This window comes from Falco peregrinus, chromosome 3, assembly GCF_023634155.1.
Source record: "Falco peregrinus isolate bFalPer1 chromosome 3, bFalPer1.pri, whole genome shotgun sequence".
In the NCBI taxonomy this organism is placed as follows: domain Eukaryota; kingdom Metazoa; phylum Chordata; class Aves; order Falconiformes; family Falconidae; genus Falco; species Falco peregrinus.
Genome location: NC_073723.1, coordinates 45812382 through 45828074, shown reverse-complemented (window position 1 = coordinate 45828074; position 15693 = coordinate 45812382). Strand labels below are relative to the sequence as shown.

The window sequence follows — 15693 nt, the reverse complement described above, 5'->3', positions numbered from 1 at the left end:
TTGGGGAAAAAAACATCCCACCTTCCTCCACACAACCCCTAAAGGAAGCCCAGCGTACATGTAATATGGCTTTGCTCTGTGGGCTGGCAGCACATAAGCATTGCTGTGATGAAAAGCATAAAATGAGGGGTCAGAGAACTGGAAGATGTCTTTTAGGCAAGCATGCCATGGCATTTACTGTTAGCTCAGTGCAGGATTTTGGTATTTTATTTTTTATGGGAAACAAAACTGATACCCAAGAGACATCAGTTCCTGTGAGCTGATTCACTCCAGCTGTACCCTGACAAAAGCCTTCTAACACCACTGCAGCTAGAGGGCCTGCATCCAGTCATCTTACATGGTTTTTGACTGAATTTGAGATAGTTGCATTAATACGGCCACACACATAAAGCCATCTGCTCTCTTAGATACTGATGTACATACCTATGCAGTGCTGTCATTTGAAATATATGGCTGATCTGCTGGAGAAACAGCTGGGTAGTGTTGACTTTCCAGACTTCCAAATATTCTCGCTGAACAGTAAAAAAAACATGGGGGGGAGGCTGATTGACACTTTAAATGGACCACACTCAAATGGTACCTAGGCTTCAGAAGCGAGACTGAAAACAAATTTGTCTTTCCATTTTCATTTTGCTTTCCTAAGCAAGGCTACCCAGCCTTGGAAACTAGGCTAGGAAAGTCTATGGGCATTGACTCATCTGTTAATTACTTCAGACTTAGCTCCCAGCACACAGTGATCACGTTGTGCGTTTACAGGAGCCTGCCACATGTATCACGTTAAAGAAAGACAGGCATGGGGTCTGCCACCTCAGGGCCTTACACAGTGATCCTACCTGTGTGATACAAATGATTGCCTCCTTGTGTTAAAATTTAACTCAACCAGATCCTCCATACCCAAGCATCTTCCGACCTGGTTGCTGAGAAAAGAGGAAAGCCAGAAGGCTTTAAATTCAAATATACTGGTTTAAAATAATTCCAAAGTTGCAGCACACACAGGACATGTGCCACATTTCAGATAAGTATTGAAGGTAACACAGTGTGAGGCAGTCATGGCTATGACGTACAAAACATTGCCTCATAAATCATGAAACCTGTTCCCCCTGGTGTTAATAGATGAGAACTCATCAGAACAGGGACCGGAACATAGGTAACTCATAAATCATATGATATGGCCATATGTTTAGAACAGGTCAGATGAATTGCACCCTGAGAATGCCCATTTCTCTCTGCCATTTATAGCACAGAGTGACCATAGATGTCTGATGGAGAGATGAATCACAGCACAAGTGACTAAAATGTAGTGATATGAGGAGAAGGCAAATGTAATTACTATGTCCTGCTTAGATGATTAGTTCATATCTGGCCCAGGTCAAAATGACTTGCACATGTCTTTAACATTACAAATTAGTTGCATTCATTCAATCAACACCACGGGTGAGGCTCTGCTGCCTAAGTATAGGCATCCTGTATGATTTTTAACACTGTGATGTCCTCTTGGCCTCCATCTGTTACTCCAGAAGGACATAAGTCCTCTACAAGTCTTCTATAAATCCTGGGTCATAATAGTCAGTGATCAGTTGTCTTGGATACCCTAAGGTGCCTTAAATGGCTGTAGGTATCTATGTTTAGCAGCTAAACGTCATCCACACTGCCAAAGTTGGCACCCCAAAGGCATAATGAGCTTTGGGGAGGGGGGGGAAGAAAAAAAAAAAAAAAAGAAGTCATTTCTCTCTCAGGACAGGGAAACATGTATTGGGATGGTTCAGAGAAGCTGCTGTTTCTGTTGGCACCGAATCACAAAAACGTTGAGGAAGGGACCTCTGGAGATCTACCCAACCCCGTGCTCAGAGCAGGGCCAGATAGAGCAGGTTGCTCAGGACTGTGTCCAGCTGGGTTTTGAATACCTTTAAGCATGAAGACTTCACAAACCCTCTGGGCAACTTGTTCCAGTGTTTGTCCACTCTCCCAGTAAAAGCATTTGTTCTTATGCTGAAATGGAAGTTTCTGTGTTTCAATTTGTGCCTGTTGCCGGGTATCACCGAGAAGGGCCTGTCTTCATGTTCTCTACTCCACCCCATCAAGTATTTGTAAACATTGCTATGGAAAGGCAGAAAAATAAAAATGCTTTTTTCTGGTGCCATGAGCTTCTGCTTGCTATAGGGTATGGACAGAACAGCATCCACAGCATTTACAGGGGCTAAACTTAAACTGAGCTTGCCAAACAAGGAAACTTCTGTACTGCTCATTTACCATTTTACATCAAAATGGTTTAAACTCCTGTGTAAGAGGGTGTTTTGGTGTCTGTAATGAAAAGGTAGTTGCAAATTACAAGGACTAGTCAAGGCAAAGGTACTTTAGTGCCTCACTGTAATTTAATTTTCAACAGGAGATTAAGGTGGAGTTAAATACCCAAACACCTTTCAAGAACAGGGATCAGATTCTACTTAAAAATTTGAAATGTGAGTGTAACGTCCAATGAAGAAAGTATTTATGTAGTTAAAACAGGTAGCAGTACTTTTAAAACAGAAACTAGTCTTAGCCCTAGGTTCAACATACTAGAGTCAGCATAAACCCCCACCTAAATATTGTGTAAGCTTGTGCCTAGAATACAACTGCTTTCCTTGAACTGAATATATGTGTTAGGTACACAGGAGCAAGATGAAACCCACACATAGGGTGGATCAGATACTATTTGTCTTACGTTAATTTCTGCAGCCACAAAATATAGTTACTGGTCAGCTGAAAATGCTTTCTGCAACAGTAGCCTGTTGCAAGTCATCTTTCCTTTGCCATTAAATAAAGTACAGCTGTAGAATATATATTCCAGGACGTTCTAGTCCAGTAAAACATCTCTCTCATGCTGAGTTATTACATTAGATTATAAACTCCGTTGACAAATACTGTCAAAATTAGATTGTAAACTGCACTGATATATGCCACCAAAGTGCATTTCTGAGCATCTACGTTTTTAATATTTACCATAAATGAAGAATATGAAAAAATATTTTAGAATCTTGTTGATAATTGAGTAATTTTCTTTTTTTGTACATAAAGCTGAAGTTAAAAAAACCCTGGAAACATTTTTCAGCAAACAAAAACCTGCTCTATTTGGAAAATGGAAAACACAACAGCAAGTCCTTTATTGTGGTGTCTTAAAAAAATTGTTCACATCAATACTGGTGCCCTTCAGATACATGTTTAAACTGCTTATTTTAGGACAGGGGGATAAGCAGCTTCTAGCAGAAAGGTGATTGTTGCTGCAGAGCTTGGCAGATATTAAAATCCCAGTTGGATCCCTCTTCATGTTATTCAGAAGGGCTGGGCATAGCATTTGAATCACTTGGCATCTCTTTGGAGGTCAGGTGGGCTGTAGTGCATTTACTTGATGCTCTGGCTATTTTGGCTCTGTGTGAAAAAGGAGCAGCGTGGGACCTACCTAGAGTTTGGGATTATGTCGCTTCCAACCAGGCACGCATTTGAGTACCAGTATGGGGGAGAAACTGGCATCTTGCTGTTACAGATGCAGGAATATTTTTTTGTGTAATGAGATGACAGCAGAGGTAATTAGCAGTGATCACAAAAGGCAATATTGTGAGATTTTTCACATTTGACTTAAAGTTTCTACTTTTCAGCTGTATGCTGGTAAGTGGTGCAATGGATCTACAACTTCTTATGTTGATTGCAGGGCAGTGGGTCAGGCAGAAACAATACATTGTTGACAAGTATTAATCAGCTATGATTGAAAAATAATTTAACCTAATAGTCCAGAAAATAAAATAAAAACCTGTTGACATTGTGCTTTGAATCCATTCTGTATCAGTTTCAAAGCCACATGATTAGGTGTTGCTGTCACAAACTAGAAATATATAAATTGCCATTTTGCATAATCTCCTGAATCAGCTTCTTTTCTATATTAAAATACAGTCGTAAATATTATGCATGTCACATTACTGTAAAAAATACACAGTGAAAATGGGCAAACGTATTTTCTTTGAAAATTTTGGCATAAAATCTTCCCATTGAGCATCCAGCTTTTGTTCTCTCTCTTTGGAGATTATTTTTTTATGAAAAATTTTATTATGCTTTAATGAAAGCTCCAGGCATAAGAATAAGAAAAATAATCATAAAAAGTTATTCACAGTCATGGTACTCAGTCCTGATCAAGTCCTGCAGTACTAAAGGATGCAATTCATAAATTAATCTTTTATATATATATATATATATATATATAAAAGGTGATATCTAATCTCATGAAATAGCCTAGTCCTGAACTGCGGTTACCATAATGAACAACTGAGAACTACAAACACATCCTGTAGGGAATGAGAGCTACCCCTAATTCTAACATCTATGTGAAAACTGGCTCTTTAAAACAATACTATGGACTTTGCAAATGCCTGGGCTGGATGACTCTACCCCTACCTTTGAAAAAGTTCCCTTTCTGAAAATTCCTGATTCACACAGTGATTTTGCCCTAAAGCTCATTGCCCACTCCGTCCTGGGAGGCAACTCCTCACCCAAAGCAGAGAAAATGGAGGATAACAAATCCCTGTAACAACCACCTCAGCAGCTCCCCCTTCCACAGCTCAGTAAACAAACACTGGAGCACACAGACATCAGAAAATGAAGTAGTCTTGGATTTTCCCACTAGTTTAAGCTCATTCAGTTTTTGTCACTGCAAGAAATCATGGTGCTCTACTTTCTCTAGTGTTTTCTCATTTTTTACAACTTGTTAGCATCGAAGGATAAACTACGCTTCCAACTTTAGAGATAGAAATGAATTTAAAATGGACTAGCCCTGAATAAAGTTTTCCTTCAAGGGCACAGACAAGGAGATAAAGGTAAATTGCAAAACCGGGCTCACCAGAAGCTCCCTCATTGTCAGACTAATTGCAGCTTCTTCATTGATTTTGGGGAACTCATGGAAGTTCTGCTCTTTAAACCCCTGCATCAGTAAAGTGTGATTTATCTACTTACCTTTCTCAAGATTTGTAACAAGCATGAGCTGAGACTTACCCTTGCAAGCACTTGCACAGATGACTCTGCTTTCCAGTAAGCAGCTGCACAAGCAGTTTTGCCTAGGGAGATATTAAGTGCCAACAAATCTCACAGTATCTCAGGATCTGGCCTTTAAGTTACTGAGTGCATTCAGCATTATGGATAGCAGCTAAGCACTAAATATTTTGAAAGCATTTGAGATCTGCAGTTCGTATTTAAAGGAATACTTCTCAACTTCCTTATGTGTTCCACAGAAAAGAATTAAAAAGCCACGAAGATGACAATGGACAAAAGCAAAAATCATAAAATGAAGCAAAGGGACTCCAGGAAGGTGAGTGCTTCTGCAGCCGCCTTTGTTAGCATCTGTCTTCTTGCTTTCAGGTCCCAGTCTGTGGTGGAAGCCGGCACGCTGAAACATGAAGACCAGGGGGAAAGCGAGAACACCCAACCACTGCTGGCTCTGGACTGAGCTCCCATGTGCCCAGCACACAAAGACACATTAACAGACTTCCACCAGAAACCCACCGAGCACATGACACACATACACACACACACACGCGTTTTGCTTGAGAACAAGTCCTTCGTGTTTCTTGACCAAGTAACAAATGTCACCAGCCATCTGTCCATGCAGCTGATGCTGAACAAAACTGAGAAATTTCTATTGACACAGGAGTCTGTCCATATACAAATATTTTTTTTTCTTTTTGACTTATGACATTAAAATACCAGAAATAATGGAACTGCATTCTCTGTTTAAAGAAACAAGAGTGTGCCAGTACTTTTCCTGAAGACTCCAGCAGGGATGCTCCATTTTATAGAAGCAAAGGTTAAGTGTGTTTTAAAGAAAAGCATCTCAAATTTAAACTTTGCACTGTAATCAGCAGCTTAATTTGGCTCAGAGGGCAGAAACAGCAGCGTCTACAGAGTACTCAAGTTTTACAGAAGGATTTTGCATTAAAAAAAAGAAAAAAATAGCCAGCGTAATGCCATTCAACATGACACTTCGTGACTGCTTCATCCATGCTGCTTATAGGGGGTCACATTTCAGTATCTAGCAAAAATTACTCTTAACTTCTGAAGCCCTTATAAAACTGTCAGCTAAGTGGAATGAGCTATGTGGGCAGCAGACATACACAATTTGAAATGCAGTTATTTAATTTTAATGATGTGTTTTTCCACAGGCAACTTGGGAGCCTATTAGAGATGTGCGTGTGCGCGTGTGAAGGGGGTGTGCTAGGGAGACCCATCGGACACATTCACCAGTGATTAATGGCTCAATCTAGATTGATTCATTTAGGTCACAACAGCAAATGAAAGCTCTGCAGAGTCATTTACCCCCTTCCCTCCTGCAGTCAGTGAAAGGTGTAGCCAGAATGGTATGCTGATCGCAGATGCAGGCAATCAGATGGTTAAAATGAAAAAGGAAAACTTAGGTTTAATTATTCAGTACAAGCTCCTGCTAGAAGGAAATGTGGAAGAATAGAAGAACTGAAATGCCAAAGATCAGTTTGTTATTTCTCTATTTGCTCTAGCTGCAAAGAGAGTCCCATCCCTTCATTGCAATGGAAACCGGATCAAAGAAATAAAAGAAAAATTGTTATCAAGTTGCATGTGCAGTGACTTTATTTCCTAAAATGGTTACAACCACTGTACACACCTTTAGTGTTCAATTAAATTGCCATATATTGACAATTTACTAGAATAAGCAGTTAGCAACAACACATCAAAGGTAGCAGTGTAAACCATATATATAAAATGAGATGATAATAGGCACAACACAGTGCCTCTGGTACATCCACTGACTTTGTAAGTGATACACTGAAGTGATGATACAGCTCAACTCAACATGGCCAGCCCTAACAGATGGACTAACAAAATACTGCCTTTACAACATTTTATGCCTGCACAGGGCAGAAAGGACATCCTGGCAGACCCTATCAACACACCTGAAATTTACACACTGGTATTTGCACAGAATAGCCTCATTCAGACAAACCTTCTGCAGCAGTGTGTCATTGATACAAAGCCTGGACACCATGACAGACAGTGAGCCTTTAAGGCAGTGGATGGTCCCAGCAAGGCAATAGAGGAGTCAGAAAAAGAAGTAGCAGCTTGCAGGAACATTAAACAAGACAACTGACCCCGTTTATCCTTGGGTTTTCTTCCATCCCCCCTCCCCTGGCATTACCACCTATTACAGAAAACTAAGATGTCAAGTCCTTGTAACAAGACACAGCACCCTTCCCTTGCCTGGGCTCACAAAGACTCACAGGTATTTGGATTTGTCACAGCAAACTTGCTCAAAACAGATTTAAAAAAATTAAATAATAATTAAAAAAAGGCAGGCATTGGCTATTATACTGCAGCATTAATGAAGAAACGCTTTGATTTATGATTCTTCTCTGTTCATACACTTACCTCCACTGCCACTGAATCTTTGCGATGACCTGTTACAATCACTGTTCATTAGAGTGGGACTTACTCTGCCCAAGAAGTGCAAATATCACTGAAATCTAGTCCTTGATGATTAAACCTCGCAGAGGATTAGAATTTTTTCGTTAGCTGTGACATCAATAAATACATATGATGCCTTGTATATAACTGCACAATGCCTGTATTTAACTGTAGGATCTTACACAGACTGTGCTTGCAAGAAGGTAAACTACAGGCAAGGAGGAATCCACCTCCTAACATCATGATGAGTACATACTGCCTTACAAACAGGAGACTATATTGCCCTTTTCTGTTATTTCCCTCTGTAAATAAATCTAAAGAAAAAAAATATATTCAAATTGCAACAGTTCTCCATTTAAAAAGCATTTCCATTCACTTCTTCCATTGGCACTTCCAATGTTGAAAAGGTTTTTCCAAGGTGAAATACCAGTTGGCAAACAGGAATACCTCAAATAATATACCACTTACTGCATAATTTCTGTAGTTTGCTACATATATATCTCTCTATCTCCCCTCCCCATGTATTTAGCTAATCTAGTAAGCGTACCTAACAAAGAGATATGCTTTCATCTCCTCGACAGGTCGGTATAGAGTAGATTCACTTCAGTGTTGTAGGAGCTATTTATAATACAACTTGCCATATTCAAGACACTTAAGATTTTAAATGGCCAATATATCACTACACAATTTAATAAACAGTGCTACTCCAGCACACACACATCTTGGGTAGATTACTTTTATCTCTTTGCCAATTTTATCTATTTGCCAATTGCAACTGGAAAAGATGAAGTATGTTTCATTGTTCCTTTGAAGGCTCAATCTGAAGGATGGCATGGATTTTCATAAATAAAGGTCCAAAGCTTTTAACACTCCTTTAGTATTTACTCTGAGCTACAGAAACTAAAATGCAACATTAATAAAAATATTTTTAAACAGTTCTTGACTCCTCCTTTACAAACTATGTCTTTATTTTGGAGAATTACAAAATAGATTATAATTTGTGCTGCTTGATCACTTTACAAAGATATAAAATACAGCCTCTGACTAAACAACTACCATGAGATTTTAAAGAAGTTCTACTGGTTTACCTCCCACAATAACAAGTAACTTATTTCCAGTTTTGCACAAGTCTTCTAAAGCTCTCCAGAAGTATTTTTATATTTTCTTAAGCATGAAGCTTGTATCTCTTTTCAGTTTTCACAATGATTAACTGAGAACTGTTACTTTCTTCTATATTTTGTATATTTTCAGTGTTATTTTTGATATGGACAACACATTAAAGCCTAATTATCATAGTTGTCTAAAACTGACTCTTGATCAGAGAGAGTTAATCAGTTTAATAGTCAAAAATGGAATTAAGGTGCGCACCTCCAGAAACTGCTTACACCGATTCATGGTGCAATCACCATGTGTTACATAGCATTGCAAGATTTAATTACCTAGTAAAATAAAAAAAAAAATAATCTGAAAACCATTCAGTTTATGGGAATGCAAAGCTCTGTATTTTGCTTCAGTAAATGTGGCATTTTGGTCATGATACTTAGGTACTGTGACGTAGTCTGCAGTACAAAACCACCGAGCATTAAACAAATCAGATGACTGTTCAGTGTATCTTGGACTACAAAGCCAAAATTGTGGAGGCTAAGTAATCTCAGTGTCTCCTTGTTTAGTGTTTGTCTCTCTCAGCCTTCAGTAATGATGCCACTTGACAAGCCCTGAGCATCCTTAGCACACCTATCCACACCCAGCTGGTTATGGGGTGAGTAGGTAACAGCCAGCCATAAACATCAACAGTGCAACCTCAGGTCTCTCTTCTAGCGTTCTTAGAAGTTAACAGTGAAGGGTCCTGCACCCTCCATCTCCCATTATAGTACACACCCCAAAGACCAGCCAATTGTTTAAACATCCAGTCAGTTCTCTTTCTTCAAAATAGGCCTTTTGACCATATAATAAATTCTGTATGGCAGATACAGAGCATACTGTAAACAGTACTGGGATAAAACTACTTCAGCATTATGTCATACATTTCAAGACTAGGAAAACACCATTAGGTCAATTAAAGGATCATTCTAGCACTGCAGGACACTGGCAGCAGAAGTTAATGCAAGTTAATAACCTGAAGCTCTTTGCTCTGCATTCTGGCAGGAAACCAAGTCAGATCTTGTCCTTCTGCCCGAAGCACTGGAAATTCTTTGTACATTTTTTTCTGCTGAATGACCACCTAACAGCAGCCTAGGAGTCGTCCCTGGAAGAAGGTGCCCCAGACCTTTGCTAGGTAGAAAACAGATACCACAACACAAGCTTTTGTAATGATAGGAGAAACAGCAGTTCACCACGTAATCCTAAGAACTGTCAAGAACTTTAAGATCTGAGCCTACAGATGTCACATTTGCTCAACATCTTCCAAAATCACATTATCAAACTGAAGGTTGCCTGCTAACTGGGAGAACTGTTTTGTTTTAGAAGAACAAAGCTTCACTAAGCTGCTGATTATGCAAGTTTCTGTTTGCATTTCCAGGAAAGCAAGAGAAGGCCACACCTGGCAAAAATGAAATTTGTTTGTATATAGTGATTTCCTTCTGCTGATAGCTAGAGATACACTTTATATATATTATATATATATATAGTGTGTGTGTTTTAAAAAAAGTGGTTCGTTAAAGATTTGTTCATAATTATGCTAGAAAAATACAGTTACTTAGGTAGAAAAAAATACAAAACACATATAACCCATTCACATTATCTGCAGTTGATAACATAGGGACATGTTCTATGCCTAAAGCAGCTAACATTACAACTGCATACTGATTTTCAAAGTTGGTTGGTGCATATCTTTGTAAAAATCTTGCATGTTGCTTCCCTGGGAAGTATTTCCCAGATGTAGAATCGCAAACCTTGTGCCTGAACATGGTCGGGTAGGTGACTGACACATCGGGTAGGTTTTGTACACATCATACAGGCAGGGCAAAAACATCTGCACATTCCTCCATTTGAAAATCCAGATCCATTGCTCTCTGGCTGACAGGATTTATATTTTCAAACTTGCAGCCAGGAAAACAGTACATATCAGTGCTGTACCAGTACAAAAAAAACCATGGCTTTTTTTTTTCTTCTTTCTCTCCTTTTTTTTAAATCAAGTCCTCTGTGATTGCAAAATATCATCCTTAACTCTTATAACCCTTACAATAGTTGTATTCTTTGTATGCTGGATAAATTAATCCTATTTGCACACTCCAAAGGGGTTAAAGCTCCTCTGCTTCACACATCAGAAGGAACCCCTTAAATAGCAGGAAGGGTGCGTCTCTGTTGTGCTGTTAACTCAGGGTGCCACACATCCACAATAAATATCAGGCGATAATTGTCAGCATCCTGCCATACTTCATGTTCGAAAGAGTCATCAAAAATAAGAACTTTCCCTTCTTCCCAGGTTCTGCAACACAAAAAAGCACAGGTTTTAGTGTAGTATTTGAAGTGCCATGGAGCAGGCAAGCTAAATATCAGCTCTGAAGATGCTCTTCGACATATGAGAATGATTTTAAAAGTACATACTGTACAGTCAGATTTTCACTACCTAACATAAAGAGATTGGAGTATCAGAGTTTTAACTGAAAAACTACAGAAAGAGCAGTCTAATGGACCTTCCTATTACTGAGAGATTGTTTCCCCTCACTCTGCGTAGTTATGCCCACATACACATTCAGACTTTTGTAATATTTGTTATTTATACACTTTTAATGAGTTGAGTCCAATAAAGAGGGAGCAGGTATAATACTGGTGCAGTAATCAACTCTTCCCCTTTTCTAATCAGATGCATACATAATGAGGGATGGAAACTGAGAGAATTACTAGTAATATGGTCATATGGTTTGAAAGCAAATTACAACAAGTCAATCTGTTTTTTCTAAAACTCAGAACAACAGAATTAGGCCCTGATCGTGCTTAAAATTTCAGAGATGTTAACAGTCTTGTCCCATAAATCCATCAAAGCACTGAGTCTAAACATTTTTCTTCAGAGGAAGGTTGCAATGCGATAGCGTACAGTGGGTTACCTATACTGTTAAAGCTGAACTGGAAGGTTGAGACCACACAACTTAGAGCCTCTCTGCTTGCCAGGTACTGCTTTAGCAGAGCAGATCACTGAACAGATATAAATACACTGGGTGAGTGTTCATTACAGCATGGAGGAGCAGAGTTTTAAACAGTTGTAATTCTGCAAGATCTGTACTTTTGTTAGGCACAAAAAGGGATACACGGAATTTATTCAGAGTGGCTTGGTTTTCAGTTTTGAGCAACTCCACCATTTGAATAATTAAGAAAATTACCAGATTGAAAAGCAATGGCAAGAGGCAATGTAGAAGGGAGATAACATTGTCAGAAGAATCATTATTTCTGTCAATTTTATGAAGTATAGAATCACAGAATAATTTAGGTCAGAAGGCCCTTGGGCCCAAGCATCTGCCTAGAGCAAGAGTCACTGCAAAGTTAGAATCAACTTCGAGATTAGATATCTCAGGTTCTTGATGAGTGGAATTTTTTTAAAACCTGCAGCCATGGATATTGCACCATCTCTTCCTGTGTTTCACTAACCCCATTGTGAAAATTTTCTTCTACCTAGATGGAATTTCTTTCACTGTTAACTTGTGTTCATTACCTCTCATTCCATAATTGCACACCTCTGAAAAGGGTCTGTCTCTGTCTTTCACATAGTCACTCATTAGTAGCTGAAGTGAGCGACTAGGCTCCCCTTTAGCTTTCTCTTTTTCAGACTCCAAACCAACTCTCTGAGCTTCTCCTCACATGTTGCATGCTCCAAGTCTCCTAATCATCTTTTTCATCCTCCACTGGAGCCTCTCTGTTTTATCAATGACTTTTGTTTGTACTGAAGAGCCCCAGAATGGACGTAGTACTCCAGAGGCAGTGTCCTGAGTGCAGAAGAGAAGGGGAAAATTGCTCCCCTCAAACTGCTTCCTACGTATTTACTAACAGAGCCTAGTACGCAGCTAGCCTTCATCAAGACAAGAGCACATTATGATTCATGTACAGCTTGTCCCCTAGGACCCTTAAATCCTTTCCTGCAAAGCTGCTTTCTATGTGGTCATCACCCAGCCTGTACTGTTGTGCGGTGCTGTTGTTACCAGCTGCAGGGCTTCGCATGCGCCTTTGTTGAACTTCATTACATTTCAGGTGGTACGCTTCTCCAGCCTGCTGAGATCTGGATTCATAGATTTGAAAAGAGGTTTAATGTCTGGTTAAATGCAGTCCTTGGTACTGTGAAATATCAGTGGCCACTAGGGATAACGTCACAACAAGTCAAAAAGTCACTGTATTAGTCATTTGTCGCTGCCCCTCAGATCTCAATCTTACCCACTGCATTTAGACACAGCAGCTGATTATGAGTTGCATGGTTTTTCTATTGTAAAGCCAGGCAGGGGTATAAGCAAAGCAAATTTCTTTTGCATTGCAGTGGATCAAAAGCATGCACCTGATTATACCCCTTCAGGTGAGACTGGGTGAGTAACAGTCAGTCGAGTCAGTAACAGTCAAAGAAGCATGACCTCCTGCAGCCACCCTACAGTGACCATATTATCAAGTTTTTTAACAGGATCCCTTAGGAGCTGAAGCAGCCCAAGAGGATGGATGCCCTTAAAGGAAATTAAGAACTATCAACAGCAGCCATGGTAAAGAAACAAAGGTCTTGGCATCAAAGATGGAAACACATTGCTTAGCTCATTCAGCTGTGTCCATTCACAGAGAAGTTTTTTTTTTCAAATAATGGTGAAAATGAGACTTAGACTCTCACATCTTCAGTATTTTTAATTCAACAAAAGCAAAAATTAACCATCAAAATTTATGGGGTTGTGCTGTAATGTTCTGAAGAAAAATGGAAATTGAAATGGGATCATTTCAACTGAAATGATCATCTAAACACATTTTAAGCAAGAGTAGACAAACCACAAAGCATAACATCGTAAAAAATTCACGCTGGCTTGCACACAGACATCAGCCTTGAAGGCCCAGACAATGAGCCTTTTGCAGGTTTCAGGTATGATCATGTGTTTTTTCTGCTACCATGTCAGTTACTTGGTAACAAAAATGTTTTATGCCATATAAACCAGAGTCCCTGTTACTGCACTGAAGTTACGTTGGTATTATTCAAGTCAACAGGAGTCAACCACTTGCAGTACTGTAATGTGGTAAAAAAATATCAAGCCGACCTTCAGGGGTTTTGGGGTTGTGTGGGTTTGGGGTTTTTTTTCTTGTTTTGAGGGGCTGGCAGATTTGGTTTTGTTTTTGTTTGGCAGGTTTTGGTGGGGGTTTCTCTTTGTTGTGGGTGTTGGGATTTTTTTTTCGTTTGTTTTGTGGGTTTTTTGTTTTGGGTTTTGTTTTTTTTTTTAATGAAACCAGGCCTGAAAAATTCTGCCCTAAGTAGCCTGAAAGTGCAACTCAGGGACAATAAAAACTTCAAGCACCCAAATGAATTTGCTTCAGAAGTTAAACCCCAGGATCTATCATTTGCATTATAATGTGATGGGCTGTTCTGCACAACAAAGAAAAAGTCATAAAGTTGACAGAACTATTAGCCCCTTTTGAATAGATTACAAACCCCACCATTAGCATGCAAATAAATATTTTCTAGAAGCCTTCACGGAGTGAGAAACACTTCACAGAGAGACCATAGGGACGCTATTATTCTGGTCTGGTGCTGAGCCACCTTGGGGTAGTTTCTGTATCAGCTGCAAGGCTCTGGTGTCACCTGCTACAGGTGAGATCTTGGACTGGCTGCTGCATAAGGCTGTAATTCTGCAACTTCATTTCCAAACATGATTACCTTGTCTGACAGAGATGTTTGGTTTTGATAACTAGGTGTTTACCTACAATTTTTGTGCATTGCAACCTACGCTTTACAGAGCTGAGACTCCAAAACGCCCAACAACCAAACATTGCTATAGCTGTGCTGAGTAACAATGGGGTGTATCGGCTCCCAGCAGCTGCAAAAAGGCTCTTCTGCAAGGGAAGGAGTAAAAAACACAGTACTAGACAGAACTGACCTGCCTGTCCATCAAAGGATGAGTCGCATTGCAATATTGCCCCTCTAAACACCTGCACTGGGTGGCACAGAGGTAACCAAGCACAAAATCCTCATTGTTTCTGTCCTCTATCTCACACACGCAGCAGCAGGGCAGGAGGCCAGAAAAGGCCTAACCTTCACATCTGAGCCAGCTCCCCTATCTGAAACCACTAGTTTACCACTGTTATGAACCACCAGGAGGGGAGGAACAGAAAATGCCCAAGGTAGGAATTCCTCCTGGCACGATTCCCTTCCACAGGAGTTCACCCACCTCCTCCTTCATGGAGGAAGGGATGTAAAAAAACCCCTCTCCTGCCAGCAGAAGATGCACTTTCAATGATTTCAGGGAAAGCCCTGTCTTTGATTCTGAATGCATAGCTCTTGCCAAAAGCAACTAAAGTTTATACATTTCAGCACAGGCTGTAGTCAATTCTTGAATGTTTTACATTTCAAATGAGCCAGGTTCAGCAGCCTGGACACTGAAGTGCTCCATCTGCAGCGTATCGGCAGCAACGAGCATTTCTCCACTCTTGACTTAGAGGGACTGTTGTTACCAAGGAGGTAGTTAAGTCCATTTTCCATGGGACTATTCTTTCTGTTCAGGTTAAGACAAAGGGTGCCAGCTGTATTAATGGGTGGTGAGCTGTGGACACCTGCTTTCTTGGCAGCAGATCAAAGCCACCACTTTGTTCACACCAGCTACCGAACAGCCACCTAATGGTATATGCCACCAACCTGAATTCACAATAATGTCCCGAAGTGAAAAGACTCCACATCTCTATATTAATCCTCTAAGCCCATTAGCTTCCTCTCCCTGCATCCAACTATATTTGGTTATTGGATTGGAACGCTAGAAGCAAACGCCCATCACTACCTAGCTGTAGGTAGATTGTAACACTGACTGTGACAGACTATCAAATAAGCAGGAGTCTATAGTGACAACATTTTTGGCTATTAACAGTTGGATACTTCTATCCTAAAAATCCTGACCACTTCTTGTAGTTGTTTTCAAACGTTGTGAGAAAAATCTTTGCTATGTATTGCAGTCACGTAGACAGGAGTGGCATTTAATTTCTCAGTATCAAATACATATCTGTACATTTCTACCATAAAAAGAATTCAAAACTAACGCTTGCTGCACTCAGATGCTGCACACAAGACACAGAATCTTCCAA

General features: G+C 39.8%; 2 protein-coding genes across 13 annotated transcripts in view; one reads left to right on the top strand and one right to left on the bottom strand.

The window, feature by feature from the left end:
• CLVS1 (clavesin 1) overlaps nucleotides 1-6790 on the top strand; it is a 105190-nt gene extending 98400 nt beyond the window's left edge. For both annotated transcript variants that reach the window (XM_055801075.1, XM_055801076.1), the window contains one exon: nucleotides 5380-6790. In XM_055801075.1, the coding sequence (XP_055657050.1) occupies nucleotides 5380-5467 (88 nt within the window). In that variant the 3' untranslated portion in view covers nucleotides 5468-6790. The remainder of the gene's footprint in view (nucleotides 1-5379) is intronic.
• Nucleotides 1-15693, bottom strand: part of ASPH (aspartate beta-hydroxylase) — a 122805-nt gene that overhangs the window by 2177 nt on the left and 104935 nt on the right. For 9 of the 11 annotated variants that reach the window (XM_055801074.1, XM_055801072.1, XM_055801071.1 and 6 more), the window contains one exon: nucleotides 8400-10879. The exons of 1 other annotated variant lie outside the window; for it this stretch is intronic. In XM_055801074.1, the coding sequence (XP_055657049.1) occupies nucleotides 10729-10879 (151 nt within the window). In that variant the 3' untranslated portion in view covers nucleotides 8400-10728. Of the gene's footprint in view, nucleotides 1-8399; nucleotides 10880-15693 lie in introns of those variants that run through there. One more of the 11 variants, XR_008746715.1, reaches the window with a different exon arrangement.